Source organism: Rhamphochromis sp. 'chilingali' (genome assembly GCF_963969265.1).
Source record: "Rhamphochromis sp. 'chilingali' genome assembly, chromosome: 15".
Lineage (NCBI taxonomy): Eukaryota > Metazoa > Chordata > Actinopteri > Cichliformes > Cichlidae > Rhamphochromis > Rhamphochromis sp. 'chilingali'.
In genome coordinates this window covers 9,776,161-9,792,788 of record NC_137942.1, presented here as the reverse complement: position 1 = coordinate 9,792,788, position 16,628 = coordinate 9,776,161, and the positions used below count along the sequence as shown (strand labels likewise).

The 16,628-nt window shown below is 43.0% G+C and overlaps 1 protein-coding gene across 1 annotated transcript; it reads right to left on the bottom strand.

Annotated features, from left to right (window-relative positions):
* Nucleotides 1–468: 468 nt before the first annotated feature.
* galr2b (galanin receptor 2b) lies at nt 469–16,470 on the bottom strand. Its single transcript, XM_080905901.1, has 3 exons — nt 16,364–16,470; nt 9,043–9,425; nt 469–2,379 (listed from the first exon to the last, which is right to left on the bottom strand). Exons 2-3 carry the CDS (start codon nt 9,414–9,416, stop codon nt 1,614–1,616), a joined length of 1,140 nt encoding a protein of 379 aa, XP_080762027.1. The 5' UTR covers nt 9,417–9,425; nt 16,364–16,470; the 3' UTR covers nt 469–1,613.
* Nucleotides 16,471–16,628: the final 158 nt, after the last annotated feature.

The window sequence follows — 16,628 nt, the reverse complement described above, 5'->3', positions numbered from 1 at the left end:
AAACAGAGCTCCTTATGTAGTATAAAATAAGCAAAGACAGATGGCACTGACCTAGCATTTTTGTTGGTGGCAGGAGAAACCAGAGTACCTTGATAAAAAAAAATACGAAGATGCAAACTCCACACAGGTTTGAACCCAGGACTCTCTTTCTGTGAGACAATAGATCTAACCACTGTTCCACCGTGTGCGAGGTAACCTCCTGGAGCTTATTTTGCTACAACAAATAACCTCAGTACAGTTTCACAGCAGAAAATAGTTTATTTGTTTTTAGGTGTGATACACATTGTTTTAAATCACTTTGATAGATATTTATTTAAATATATTTTCTTAAAATGTACAACAGAGATATACTTAAGTAAGCTGTATACCATAGGATGGGATGGGAAAGTATTACAGCAACACAAAATAGGGACACCCTGTGGGTGTGCTTTCATTTGGAAAAATAAAGCAAATGTATGATAACCAGTTCACAGTTTTTTAAATACACAAATAAAATACACTTAATACATACATTTTAAAATACATAAATCTCAATATATAAGTATGCCTTTTGAGAAACATATTTATTTAAATATAGCATTTCACACCAAACATGCCATGAATTTGTTAATCACAAAATACAATTATAGCAATAAACTATGCCCAGTTTTTTTTTTAAAGATTTCTACCAACAACTGCTTGGTATCAAATTTTGCTGACACCAAACATGTTATTTTTACTTAACATGTACCACCTGTCAATATCTTCAAAAGACAGAACAGCATCTTCATGCAAAAATACAAAACAATGAATCCAAATAACATTCTGCTCCACTTATGGAGCCCTAATGACTTGGAGGTTGAAGTAGGTCAAAATGTTGTATATAGTGCAGCTAAAATTGAGCTAATGCCGGATAAATGCCATATTAGGGCTCGAAGCACCTGAACACGAAATCTACAGTTGAACATGGTGTTGGAAATGCTAATGAATCCCATAAGATGGTCTTTATATGGAGGAGGAGCACTGCTTTGCTGTGCATTGCCATATTTCTGACTTTGATGCCTGAGCTCTAGAGGGACCCCAATCCTCCATGAAAAAGCTTGTTTGAAGTCAGAAAAGTAGCATATAGTGCTGACTCACATGAAATTCCCTCCCCAGTTGCCAACGTATTAATATTTTTTTTTGGGATCAGGTGAAGCATACCATAACATTATAGGACAGGTTCTGTGTTGGTCCTAGAAAGTGTTAGGACAATATGAAGTCTCAAACATTGTGACAAATGACAATATGAGGTAAAGTGCAAACCATGATTAAGGCAAATAGTGAAGACAGGGGAAAGTGAGAACATTTCTCATTTAGCTTAACAATAAACATTTCTAACTTTCTAAGTAACAGGAAGTTGTTTTGGGATATAAAATATATGTTTAGGTAAGTGATAAAACAAATACATTTCTGTAGTGGACTAGCTTTATGCTCCTTAATATCTTGTCTCTCCAAATATGAACAAATCCCTGTTCATCTTTTTTGCCATCAAAAATATGAATATATGAATAGTAAATTTTTAAACATTAGCTTCAACGTCTTTCACAAAAGGCAATCTGTGCTGAGCCAATTTAGCCAATCTGAACCAGTTGTCAAGTCTGCTGCTGCTGAAAGGGCAAATTCAGGGACACGGTGGCTTCTCTTGGCTCTGCGACTGGCCTGTTGATCATTTCACATTCATTCTGTCGCACGTTCTCCTCGTTCATCTGTGACACCTCCGTAGAGCCGGCTTCAAACCCAGGCACAGTGTTGGCTACATGAACCACGTGAACCTTATTTCTCCCATGCTTACTGAGGATGCAGCTGAACACCTTCTTGAAACCTTTGCGAAAGTGTTTGGAGACCAGAGCGTACACGATGGGATTGACACAAGAGTTGGCGTAGGCCATGCAGTGAGAGAGAAGCCTGAAGGCATATGTGGTCTGATTAAATGGGAAATCTCCATACAGGTAACACAAGATCACCACGTGGTACGGCAGCCAGCATATACAGAAAAGTACAGTGACGATGATGATCATTTTGGTGACTTTGCGTTTAGCCCTCTTGGATTCTGACATGCCGTCCAGAGGGTCAACAGCCGTCCACAGGTACTTGATAGTTCGAGTGTACGAGAGGCTCACAATGAGCACAGGGATGACATAGCCAAACAGGAAGGTGCACGTATCCAGCACCTTACGATTCTGCTCCTCCCAGCCGGGGATACACACAGTGCTGTTGGCATAATCAATCAGGTCATAGTAGCTGAGATATGGACCCGCAAAGACCAGGGAAAGACCCCAGATAACTACCATGGCAACCACAGCATTACAAGGGGTTCTTAGCTCCCTGGAGCGCAGAGGATAGCGAATAGCCAGATACCTATAAAGACAAGAAAATAACATGTTTGAGCTGTAATCTAGACTGCAAAATACAGAAAAATGGGGACAGCAGGTTAAAAACTTTAGTAATTAAGTCTGAATTTATAACTGTATAAGTTAAAAAGTAGAAAGTGAAAGATTACTTGTGACTGCATATCTTTAGTCTATATAGCTGTAATGTACTTTAAATGTTTTAACTGTAATAATACAAGAACAATACAAAACAGTCAACATATCAAAAGCACTTAAGGGAGAAAAACAGCTCACATGAGTGTGTGATTATGTTGCATATGTGTCCTAAATTCTTGTATATACTCATGGATAATATAACTGACAACAATGCATTACATTTAATTAGATTTACATTCTGTAATATTTATTCTTAATTTGCAAAATAACCAATAACCAAAGCTGTAAAACCAGTTTTGTGGAATAAAAGGTGAAATATCTGCTAGAGCTTCAAGAAGCTGAAATCAATGACTTGTCATTTTATCATTGTCTTGACCTATAAAAGTCACTTGAAAGCAACAGTTTCCTCAAAGAATAATTTCAAAGGCAACAAAATAATGGAATTTTATTGCACACAGTCACATGTGATTGTTCAAACACAATTTTCCCTAGTGTGATTGTACTATAAATCCAGAGATTTATAGTAAAGATACCAGCTTTTTGGCATATTTTCCAATACAGCACTAAAAAAATTAAAGAAACACTTTGAAAATAAATCAGATCTCAATTGGGAACAAAAATGAAATCTACACTAATATGAACTGGATAGTGTATTATGAATGAAAGGATGCCACATTATTTGATCAAAAATCAACCTATAGAGGGCTGAAGACACTGAAAATCACAGAGGATAAAATGATGTGACACATTTATCCATTTTACTGAAACTTCATTGCAGCAACTCAAACAGGTACTTAGTAGCTTGTAAGGCCCACATGTACTTGTATGGATGCATAACAACATTGGGGCGTGCTCCTAAAGAGATAATGCACGGTGTCCTGTGGGATCCTCCTCCCAGATATGGACCAGGACCCTCAGGTGTTCTATTAGATTTATGTCATGCGAGTGTGGGGGCCAGTCAATGATATCAGTTCCTTTATTCTCCGAGAACTGCCTACATACTCTCACCACATGAGGCTGGGCATTGTCACATACCAGGAGGAACCCAGGACACAAACCAGTGCAGTCAGACCATCACTGACCCATCCACAAAATGGTCATGCTGAACAATGTTACAGGGAGCATAACGTTCTCCATGACTTCCTTCATGTATGTCCCATTTGCTCACCCACCTGCTGTGGGAAAGGATAGGGTGCCAGTGGTGGACTTGCTAGTTTTGGTATTCTATGGCAAATGCCAACTGGGCTACACAGTTCTGGACAATGAGGAAATCTTAAGTTATTTCTGATTGGTCAGAGAGATTCACTCAAGTGTCCAGCTGAAGGTCATTTTGTAGTGCTCTGGGTGTGCTCATCTTATTCTTACTTGCACAAAGAAGCAGATACCGACCCTCTGATGGCTTAAGGAACTTCTACGGCCCTATCTAATGCTCCTAGAGTAACTGCCTGGAATATCATGCTCTTGTGCTTGACTGTGCTGGGAGACACATCAAACTTTTCAGCAATGGCACATATTAAAGTGCCATCCTGGAGGAGTTGGACTACCTGTGTGATCTCTGTAGGCCCCAGGCATCGCCTCATACCACCAGCAGCAACAGGGACCGCAGCCAAATGTAAAACGAGACTGAAAAAGAGTCAGAAAAGATGTGTAGGGAAAAATGTCCCCTCTAGTGCATCTCTAAGTAATTTCATTGACAACAAAGCACCTGAAATTGATTAACCACCCTCTCTGCTACTTAACCGACCAGATCAGTATCCCAGAATTTTAACTGACTTGATTAAAAAGTGTCTCTTTGATTTTTTGAGCAGTGCAGTTGGATCCTTTGAGTAGGTATTATTGTAACAGTAGTGCCACCTATACATTCACAATGAATTCACTCACACTGAAGTTTTGTGGTTGACTGGTAATCATTCACTTACTCCACTGCTGTTTGTTGGTTCTACTGAATAAGACACCTTAGAGACAGTAATATCCAGAGAGAGGGCTTTTAGGCTTTTTCAGTAAGACGAACTTGCATAAATTGTAAAACAGCAGGAATAACAGAAAACATGCTTGGTGCTGTGCTTTTGATTTTACTCAGCAGGTAGGAGATGAAGGCGCAAATCCCACAAGACACTATGATGCTTTCAATAAAAGCTGTCTCTTTCAATAATCTTACAGCATACTGATTATCACATATTATCTCTGCAGTTGGAACCTCATCATTTCTTGGTTGGTTAGCCTTTAAATATTTGGCATATTTAACATGCTGCTTTATGTGTTATATGTTCTCCAAGGGAGTATTTTCACTAAAGAAGTGGACATTGCTAAACATCAGCACTCTGAGAAGATGCAGCAGCAGATCTCAGAGAATGACTCGGCCTCTGTGTGGAAAGGTTTTAGGAATATCACCAACTACAAGCCTAAAACCCCCCACTCCACTGACGACTTGCTCTTGGCCAACACCCTTAACGACTTTTACTGCCGTTTTGACGAGCCATCAGGCAGCCTTCACACCTCCAACGGCCCCAACAATAGAGACACTTTGGACACTCATTCCCCCACCTCTCCCCCCTCCATAGAGCCATCACCACCTTCAATCACTTCACCTGCAACACCCCCCTCCTCACCCCACACAAAAGAGGATTTCACACCACCTCCTCCCACCACAACTCTTCATATTCATGAAGCAGATGTGAGGAAGCAGTTTAAGAGTCTGAATGCTCGAAAAGCTCCCGGCCCAGACGGTGTGTCTCCTGCCACCCTCAGACACTGTGCAAACGAGCTGGCCCCAGTGTTTTCTGGCATTTTCAACTCCTCACTGCAGGCATGCCATGTGCCTGCCTGCTTCAAGTCCTCCACCATAATCCCTGTCCCCAAGAAACCTAGGATCACTGGACTAAATGACTACAGACCCGTGGCTCTGACATCTGTGGTCATGAAGTCATTTGAGCGCCTAGTTCTCTCCCATCTCAAGACCCTCACGGCCCCCCTCCTGGACCCCCTGCAGTTTGCATACAGAGCCAACAGGTCTGTAGATGACGCCATCAACATGGCCCTACACTTCATCCTGCAGCATCTGGACTCCCCAGGAACCTACGCCAGGATCCTGTTTGTGGACTTCAGCTCTGCCTTCAACACCATCCTTCCAGACCATCTCCGAGGCAAGCTTTCCCAGATGAATGTGCCTGATCCCATCTGCCGGTGGATCACTGACTTCCTGACGGACAGGAAGCAGCATGTGAGGCTGGGAAAGAATGTCTCGGACTCCCGGACCATCAGCACCGGCTCCCCTCAGGGCTGTGTTCTTTCTCCTCTGCTCTTCTCCCTGTACACCAACTGCTGCACCTCCACCCACCAGTCTGTCAAGCTAATCAAGTTTGCAGATGACACCACCGTTATCGGACTCATCTCGGACGGGGATGAGTCTGCCTACAGGAGGGAGGTTGAACGTCTGGTGTCCTGGTGCAGCCACAACAACCTGGTGCTGAATGCCCAGAAGACAGTGGAGATTATTGTGGACTTCAGGAAGCACACAGCTCCACTCCCCCCCATCATCCTGACTGACACCCCCATCACCTCTGTGGACTCGTTCCGCTTCCTGGGTACCACCATCACCCAGGACCTGAAGTGGGAGCCCACCATCACTTCCGTCATTAAGAAAGCCCAGCAGAGGATGTACTTCCTGAGGCAGCTGAAGAAATTCAACCTGCCAACACGGACGATGATGCAATTCTACACTGCAATCATCGAGTCCATCCTCACCTCCTCCATCACCGTGTGGTACGCTGGAGCCACTATCAGGGACAAACAGAGACTGCAGCGTGTTGTGCGCTCTGCTGAGAAGGTGATTGGCTGCAGACTCCCATCTCTGCAGGACCTGTACACCTCCAGGACACTGCGGCGTACAGCTCGGATCTCAGCTGACCCTTCTCACCCTGGACACAGTCTGTTTGACCTGCTCCCCTCAGGCAGGAGGCTCCGGTCCATTCGCACCAGAACCTCTCGCCATAAGAACAGTTTCTTCCCCTCTGCTGTCGGACACATGAACAATAACCGTATGACTGTTCCCACCACTAACACATGACCCTACGCTGTGTTCACTGCATCATTCCATGTTTGGCACTGATCACCACCTGCACTCATGTATATATCATGTATATATCTATCCACTTAGCACTTTTAATTCTTATTCTTATTTTTATATTTTTATGACAGTATGTTTGCACTGAAGCACCGCAGCAATTTCCTAATGTTGTAAACCTGCTCAACATTTGGCAATAAAACCCTTTCTGATTCTGATTCTGATTTTGCCAAAGGCAGGAATTCTCAGAAAACAAAATGTCCATGTCCTTGCTTTTCACATTTGTAGGACACTTCAGAAAGCCCAGTAGAAACTGAGAAAACAGCCTTTCTGGTTTTTGAAAGCTCAGTGAATTGGGGCCACGGTGTTTTACATTAAATTCAAAAAGCAGTCACTTTGAACCTGCTGGTAACTTGATACCTCAGTGGTTTTGAAAACTACAAGTATTCAGACATTACTCTTTAGTTAAATTGAATTATCTTTATAAGGATTAATATAAAACAAATGGGTCTGTTTATGCGCTCATGGCAGAAATGAACTCTTTATGTATCCAAATAATGTTTTACTAAATTTAAACAGAAACAACATTTATGAATGATTCATCTGTGAGCCTTTTTTAATACATAATTCTGCACCATAAAATCAGAGAATACATATTATCTGCCTGCAGATAGCACATTCAGCAGCAAGTCATCCCTTTACACCGTTTTGTCTGTGTGTGTGTGTCAGTGCTGCTATTCCCCCAGGCTTATCTGTGGCTTAATTTCTGCTGGGGATTCTTGGTGTAAACTGTAACAGTTAGCTTTTTCTATGCGATGTTGCTGTTTTTGTTTTGTTTTTCCTTAATAATCAGTGAAAGACAAAGGAAGAAGACAGGACATGTTCATTACCCTCCCGACTCAGGTGTTACTGTTCTTTTCCACACTGAGGGGGAAATGACTATTGAATCCTCTGGAGTGTAAACACAGCCAGTGTGAACAGAGGGGTCTGCTGGAGAGGGCAGCTGCACACTTACAGCTCATATTGACTGATTATTGCTGCCCAACAGCTATAATGATGGCTTACGGCTTATTCTCCGAGGGATATAATTTTTAGCTTCTGGAGTCCATGTTTAAACTCCAGATGCGAAAAATGCATTTGTGACCAATTAAATGTGTAATATTTCGCAGACATTGCGGGAGAGTAAACAAAATAAAGCACAACAAAAAAATTAACAGCGTGACCATGCAAATAAAAGCTTTCTCAATGCTTTCCTTAGGGAGTTTTGAAGGCTTATTGTATGTCCTAGAAATGAAAAACAATGGATTCAGTCGTTCAGTTTTTCCCAAAATCTTGGCAGATTGATGTATTTTTTTCTTCCTTTATTTAAAACTATATTTGTTGTCATATTTGCAATGTGGCAGGTGGAATATCACATTTTTCATCATTTACACAGGCATTTTTCATCCCACCTTTAAACTAAATTTGTATTTGAGCCCAGATATTTGTGCCCTCAATATCCTTCTCATTTCCTCTCTTTAATAAATTTATGTCCTTGCATTAAATAATTTCCTTACATTAATAATCCATGCCCTTGCTTGTTTTTCTCTTCTCCTTTCTCTTAGATATAAGACGCTAGAAAGCACTGGCAATACACATTGGCATCAAAGACACTGAATGTCTTAGATGTTAGAGAAAGAACATGTCGGCTTTTAACATGTTTTGTGCAATATCCAAATGCCTACATTTAGAGTTTAACAATAAAGGACAGACTGTGAGAGACACAGCTATAGCTGTTGATTTGATGGAAGTAATTTCTGTGTACAACAAGCTTGAGGCTAATATTTTCTAGATTAAAGAGAAATATGTGAGTGTGTGATTAATTAGGTTTATTTTAATTTCAGATCCATTTTTTTGTGTTAAAAAGTATGTGCCACCTGAGTTCCCTGAAAATTTATGTTGACACCAAGAAAATGACCAACAGCTACTCATAGTTTGATTAATAGAATATTAGTAATGAATAATATCATTTTGGGTGATATATCCAAGCACAAACATAGAGACAAAGAAATACAGCAAATGCTTAAATTGCTGTGGCTCAGACTTCGGTGGTAGATCTGCTAAATGAAACGTAGGTGGTTCGATTGTGTTTTCTTTTTCTTGTTAGCCAAAATGATCGTCCTGTTTAATAAAACAGAGTATTGCAAGGCATGTTGCTAACCAAGCTAGCTAGTCTTAGCTAGCCTTAGCTGATAGAAAAATAAGAGCAATAACAACGAAGTGGCAATAGCCAACATAGCAAACTTCACTTCAAAATGTTATCCACAAATGGGAGATGTTATATATAGGCTATGCATTTATCAAGCAAATAGAACAAATATGATTGATTTCAGATTCTTAAATATGATAATTTGCTAATTTTTCTGTTCTTTGTGGGTGAAATTTGCTTTAGATGTTCGGTATTTCAGCAAAACAAGTATTTTGAAGCAATACCTGTCAACAGACACGGTGGCCAATGTGAAGCTGCTGGCGTACATGGTAAGGTTGATAAAGAAGTGGACGACTTTGCACATGAAGGAACCGAATACCCATCCCTCCAGAGAGTAGATGGTAGCTTGGAAAGGAACGCAAAAGATGATGAAGAAGAAGTCAGCCACGCTCAAGTTGAGTATGAACAGATTGGTCGTGTTGTACGCGACCTGTCCGCTTCGCAGCAGTACAGCGAGCACCAAACTGTTGCCAATGGTGCCGAGCAGGAATATGAGAGAGAAGACCACTGACACAATCACACTGGTGGGGTTCAGTTGATAGCTTTCAGATACATTGGCCTGCCCTCCCGGCCAGGTGAAATCCTCAAAGTCTGACATTGTGCAGGTCTGGAATGAGAGAAGAAAGGAGACAAATGTTAGACACCACTATCTTGGTGGTTTTAGAGTCACTTCTGTGTACGTCTTAAATCCCATTAACTGATAACACTGTTGTCCGAGCCAAACCCTTTCTTATCGGCTTATGCACTGGTGGTCGATGTTGACAATATGATGAAGAGGTAGTTTCTTGACAAGTTATTTACAACTTTTCAGAGTATGCAAAAAAAGGCTGCATGCACCAGAGGATTTTTTCATCCAAATAATCCCTAGTTGGCTCATGTTACATGTATTAATGAGACAACAATGAAAGGCTGCTTTTAATTGGATGATGTTTTTGACAGATGTACTGGGAATATTTTGAGTGTTTAATTGCAAGAAATTTTGCTTTTAAATGTTACAGGATGAATTTCAGTGGTATTGCTTATTTTATTCCCTTTATCACAGCATTAAGTATTTTTATTAATCTTTCTAGGCTTATTCATGTATGGGAGACTTGCAGTTAACAGTTTGCTGCTGTTTAATCATACATCACAGCTGCTGGTTTTGAATATGAAGCAGGTGGTTTTCAGTTTAGTGGATCAATCCATTAACAGGTGCTGATTGAGTAATTCTCCTTTGTAATTCAAGGAATTTTTGCAATGCTCACCGGCAAAATCACTCTGTGAAAATCAGAAGACCAGAAGCTCATCTCTGCTTGAGGGGATTTGCTCTCAGGAAGATTACATCAGAAGGGATCATCTGTTCATGATGACAAATGGTGAGCAGAGTTTTTTTTTTTTCTTTGTGTTTCTTTCAGTTTTTGACCAGCAACAATATCATATTAGAGCTTGTGATGTGCTGCAGTTTCATAAAGTGATGTCTCCAGTGAAATCAGGGTGCACTTTCGGCCATTTTTGGTAAATTGTTTTGTGACAAGTGGCGCAAAATAAGGACTTGAAAGTAAAGAAGTGCTCTTAATTGTGACTTAGTGAGACATACATGAGGTAGTCTCCAAATGTTTTATTCAAGCCCTTTTATTTGTCTGATTTCAGCTAGATAAAAATGTTTAATCAGCTGTTTTTAATTATTATTATTCCCAGCTGTCATTTAATAATACTATTAGCTTCTGGTTGTCATTAAAAAGAATGCTTTAAAAGCATCAACATCAGCTCTTCTCTGACAGCATGGTGGGAGTTTCTAAAATTGACGGCGTCTTCATTAATCCCATGCAAACGTACACCTATCTGGAACAACCCTGACATATTACAAAACAATAATATGATAAACTTTTCAGATTGGAGTGATAAAGGAATCAAATATTTAGAACATATACTAGAAGGAACAGAATTTATTTCATTTGACGGACTAGTTACACAATATGGGATCAACAAGAAAAGATTTTTAGAATATCAACAAATTAAATCCATAGTAAAAAAGAAATTTAAACCGGGTCAAGTTGAACTACAAACACCACCAAGTGTGGTTCAATTTCTTACTCTTAAACCCCCCAAATTACTATCCAAAATATACAGAATGCTTTCTAAAACAGATGAATCAATATCACTTCCTATTGCAAAATGGGAAGCGGATTTATCAGTTAACTTAGACCTAAACTTCTGGTCTCAGATTTGCTTAAAAACCTTTCATCTAATTAGAAATCCCAGTCTTCAATTAATTCAATACAAAATATTACATAGAGTGCACTATACAGGTCATCGGATGTTCAAGATGGGCTTTTCGTCTACCAACAACTGCTCACACTGCCAAACCAATTCACCGGACAATTATATCCACGCTCTTTGGTTCTGTCCACCAGTTCAGAAGTTTTGGCGCGAGATATGTGAAGACTTATCGAAGTGTCTGAAATGTAACATTCCAACTTCCCCCTTAGTGTGTCTACTGGGCAGCTTAGATAATGTCACTTCAGAAAAGAATATCGCCCATATGGTTTTCACTGCCCTATGCATAGCCAAGAAAACAGTCCTCATGAACTGGAAAAATAAAAATAATCTTAATTCTAACCAATATAGAAATTATCTATTAGATTACATTAGACTTGACACAGCCTCTGCCACCACATCAGATCAATTGCTCTGGGCTCCTTTGATCAGCTCCATCACCTAGTGGGGGTGGGGGGTCATAGTTTGGTCCCGCCTTCACTGTTGTGATTGGTGTGGGGGTAGGGACAGGCTTAGGGCGTCGGGGGGGTTCCCCGGAGGCATCTTCCTTGGGGGGCTCAACCCGGGGTAGCGGTCATGTCCGGTTAGGGGCTCTGTTGGCTCTCCGGTGACTGTTTCCTCGCGGCTGCGTGCAGCGGGGCTAGGGGAGGGTCTGTGCTGACGGACGTGGGTTACTGACCTGGTAGCCTGGCTGCCCCTGGGTGGGTCCGGGATGGGCGTGAGGTTCTGGGGGCGCTCCGTCTCTGGGCTGGGACCCGGACCGGGCCTCGGGGGCTTGGGTCCTGGTTGGTGTGTTGCCGGGGTTGTGGGCGGGTGGGTGCATGGGGGCCCAGCCCTGGAGCAGGGTGCCGCCGGTGCGTCGAGCCACCTGGGGGGCTCTTCAACTGGTGGGGGAGATTGTCACATCTTGCAGGAGCTTTCCTCTCCTCAGGAGCTGCCTCTGCAGGAGGGGGAGATACAGGAGAGGTGGAGGAAGATCTCAGCCTGGGTGTTTATTGTCTTATGTAGTCTGGAAGATGAGTGGATGGTGGGGTGGGTGCAGTTTTCTCTGTGGTGGGGTTGGGTGGACTGTCCCGGGCTCTGTGGGGCCGGGCGGCGCTGCTGCACTGGGCCCGGTCTGGATGGGCCTGGGCCCCCTTTCCCTGGCGGGTCGCGGAGTATGGGGGTGCCTACTGGGGTCAGCGGGGGAGCTGGCCCCAGGGAGGGGTCACCTGCCCCTCCCTTCCTTCCCTCCCCATCTCCAGCTGCCTCCCTCTTCCCGCTCCACCACAACCACCCACACATGCAGGGCCTTGGAGTAGGGGTATGTCACCAGGGTGCAGAGGAGGCTACCCCCCCCCCCCCCCCCCCCCGTCCCCTTCTGGCTGCCTCTGCCTCAATTTTATCCCACAACTTAGACATTCACATTACTCACACTCTCATTACACATACATATAGGATCTTGGGGGTGGGCACGATACACGGAGTCCAAAGTACCATCAGGGTGTACACCCCACCCCTGGCATCGTTGCCCACCTCTCAATTTTAAATACACGTAGACATTGAGGGCTAGCAGGAGGGACCATGCGCTTACCTGCTGCTCTCTGGCAGGTAGCTCCAAGCCCTCCTGGGTTTTAAATGCACCTTAGAACACACATGCATCAACATTACAATGAGCGGGTGGAGGGAGGTTCGGAGTCTTCTCTCACCCCCGTTCTCTGCGACCTGCTGGAGCAGGGGGGCTAGGACTAGGAGGAGGAGTTGGCCGTCCGACTGCGGTCTGGAGTGTGGAGCCTTCCTGCTGCTGCGGAGTCGGGGCGGTCTGCCTCCCCCCACCGCAGGGAAAAGGGAAACACCACCTGGGTCTGGGTGCAGTTCCCCCCTCCAGGGGCGGGGGCACCTAGACCCGGTTTGTAGAGTACGCTTGGGGAGTGTGATCGTGTGTACAACGTCTCTTTATGTCTGTCTCCACGTTGGTTGAGTGTGGAGTAAGTGCATATGAGAGCATGAGGGTGGGAATGGATGTTTGTATCTGTGTGAGCCTGTATGTCTGTGTCTATATGTCAGGTTGGGTGTCAGGCGCCACCTCTCTGGGGACATCTCAGGCCCTCCAAGGTTTGGAGGCCTATCTCCCCCTACCACCACTTCCCCTGCCAGTGGCGGACCCCCTCAGACATCGGTGCATTGGTGGTTCTTTGTGTCCGGGGATGGGCGTCCAGGTACACACCTGCTCACTCCTTGGCGGCCGCTTATCGGGGCCTGGAGCCTGGGGCTCGCTCGGGCCACTTTGGAGGTGGGGTGCCCCCGGCCTCTCGGCCTGGGGCTCGGTCACTCAGGCGCAGCTGGCTGCCGGCGGAGCTCACGGGCGCGTCACTGCAACTCCCCCTGGCTTCTGCTCCGCGGCTGCTGGGTGAGCCCTCATCTGGGACTCTCCTCAGCTCTTTCCGGGACAGTGGCGCAGCTGCCCCTCTGTTGGTCTTCCTTGGTCTCTTGTGTTCTGGGGGCCTCTGGATGTCTGGAGTTTTGATCTCCTCCACACCTGCTTCACGCCCTGGAGGACGGGGCTGTGGCCCCCCCACACCCTCTAGCAGATTATTACATGAAGGAACCTTTTAAAAAAACAAAAAACAAGCGCGTCCATGCTCACAGGTGTACACACGGGTGATCACACCCACAAACTACACCCTTTTTGGCTCCTACCTCAAAGCACACTGTGTTCTGTTGATCTTATGTGCTGCACAATAATGTTTAACATTTAGTATTTACTGTCATATTCCCATATATCATTGTGATGTTGTTTATTCTATTACTCTTGTTCTCTTCTGCTTGCTTTCTTTTTTCTTTCTCAGCAGGTGATCCAGGTGATTGATATATGCATTTTTTTTTCTCTGCCCGTTCTGTTGGTTTTTGTCTTTTGCCCTTCTCCCCCGTCCCTCTTCTCAGCTGTTTCTCTTTCCCTCTTTCTTTCTCCCCTTCTTTCCCCCAGTCAAGTCTGTCTCGTATTCAGTAAGTGAAAATAAAATAAACAAAAGGTGAATCAAATGGACCATTACGGCAAGGCTGGGATGGTCAGTTTGGTAAAGTAAATCCGTTGGGCTTCTTTCTTTGCCTTTAGACAACAATTCTGATGGCAAAAGAGCCAAACGGGACAGGCCAAAAAAAAAAAAAAAAATGCTTGCTGAGTACATAAGAGCCTAGAGTTTGCTTTGTGTGCTTTGTCCTTTTGGGCCATAAATATTTAATTCAGAAAATTCTGAGTACCATTATAGGTAGCTGGAAACAAATACACTGCTTCCAGCTATTGGGAATACTAATTTTTCTACTGAGTGAACTTCAAGAAAACACTGACATTGGTTCCTAATAAGACATCACAAAAGAAATCAATGATTTATCATCTTTTAAGGATGGGCTGAAAAAATATTTTAAAAAAGTCAATATTTTCCTTTTAATCGTTTTTTTTTTTTTTTTTTTTTGTAGAGTATGCCATTCAATTTGAGCAAAATAAAAAACACACATAAAGCCGATATTTTGAACAGATTATTATTTTCTTAACAATTTATTTATTTGATTGTTATGCCCGGCCATGAAAGCGACTAAAGACAGAAAACCATCCACATATTTGTTGACACCCATCTTTGTCTACCAAGCTCAAACTACAAACATCAAAATCAAAAGAAAAGAAGAAGAAAAAACATTTTTAATAATAGATTGCATTTATATAGCACTTTTCAGGGCCCTCAATGCACTTTACAACTCCACTATTCATTCATTCACTGGTGGAGGCAAGCTACAGTTGTAGCCACAGCTGCCCTGGGGCAGACTGACAGAAGCGAGGCTGCCATATTGCGCCATCGGCCCATCACCAGTAGGTGGTAGGTGAAGTGTCTTGCCCAAGGACACAACAACCGAGACTGTCCGAGCCGGGGCTTGAACCGGCAACCTTCCGGTTACAAGATGAACACTCAACTCTTTGAGCCACGATCGCCCTTCCTGAAACTGGAATCGCCCTAAAGAAGGAAAACAGTTGGACTAAATTGAAGCGATGTGAATAAAGGTTGCTCATTATCCTACCTTAATCAATTTTTTTTATGAAAGACGTGGTGAATGATTAATGCTTCGAGTCTGTGGTAGCAGAAAACTGCTTGTAAAAGAAATCACTGAGCTTGGGTGAAATTACAGCATGGACACGTTCTGACTGCAAATGGACAGAGTGGATTTTAATTTGGCAGTCTCCTTATAAATTATGAAGAAATCAATCTTCTGTTTTTTTAAAGAGAGGGAAGCAAAATCAAAATGAAAAAAAAAATGCTGTTAATGCAGATAATAAATCGTCGTATGTTGTGGCTTACTTTGACTCACTCTCAGCCTTTTTTGCTTTTATGTATCAGTCCTCAGCAAGCTGAAGATTAATTATTGAACATTGCTATTAAACATTCAGCATCCTTTGGGTATTACACTGTACTGCCATCTACATCCACATAATCAAAATTGTGACAGAGCAAAATTAGGAGATATACTGATTACAGTCAGTGGCAAGTAAGTGGAACTTAACGTCGTGAGAGGAGATAAAGTAATATATCCTCATTAACCTTACAAAGAGACAGGAGTATAATATCAGCTGGTTGTTGCTGCAGAGGTATTTTCCTCACAGCTTTGAGTTCATGCCAGGCTTTAACTTTCTCAAGCATGGTGAAGATGAGTCCCCTTCTTTCCCACTAGGAAAGGTAGTTGGGGCTGATATTACATTTCCAACTGCAGAGGGATATCTTGGCTAAGACTCCACTGAGCAGGGAACATGTTTAAGCCTCAGTGGAATCGCAGAAAACAGAGACCCGTATACACGAGTTTGATAGTCTCATAGCAGAGCGTGCAGTACCTAACAGGTTGTGAAATTTACAGACTGTGGTTGAACTGCAGACTGAATTTTCGGTGGAGAAGCAATGAAAATAGCAGAGCTAGAGAAAAAATAGAAGTGCGATGGGGATGTAGGGCAGCCTGAAGCAGACATTGCCAAATGCGGCTTTATTGTGAGTCTAAAAATAATGACCACAGAGAAGACATTGCATCACTGGATTTCACATCATTATCAATAAGAAACAGAGCTCGAATAGAGTATGTCATTTTAAATCTTCATGTCCAGCAAACTTTAAATATCAGCAGAGGGGCTACAACATTGTTGCATCCTATAATCAGGTGATACAAATATGCTGATAAATATAGACCGCAAATGTTCTATACATACGAATGTTTACACTGCATGAACAGCAGAATTAGCATGCAGATCAGGCAGATGCAGTATGATAAACCTACCAGATGGGTGGACAGTATCCAAAGCGTCAGTACTCCTCTCAGATTAGGAATGACACTCCCAGACCCTTTCTGTTGAGATGCTCATACTCTTTGCTGTGAAACCTCTGTTCTACCAATGCACACTGATATCTGCCTCCCGTTGCTGGTATCTTACTCTTTCTCCGCCCCCCCACCCCCACCACTCTTTCTCTGGTGAGGACTCCTCCTCCACATTCACTTTAATGTTCACACTTCACTGCAGAAAAGCATTGCAGAGCCAAGGTAT

Bases quoted from the DNA above. Each gene is read 5' to 3' on its own strand.
- galr2b (XM_080905901.1), bottom strand. From the start codon at position 9,416: ATGTCAGACTTTGAGGATTTCACCTGGCCGGGAGGGCAGGCCAATGTA. The intron at 2,380-9,042 runs GTATTGCTTCAA...TTGTCTTTATAG, and splicing joins GCCACCGTGTCTGTTGACAG to GTATCTGGCTATTCGCTATC.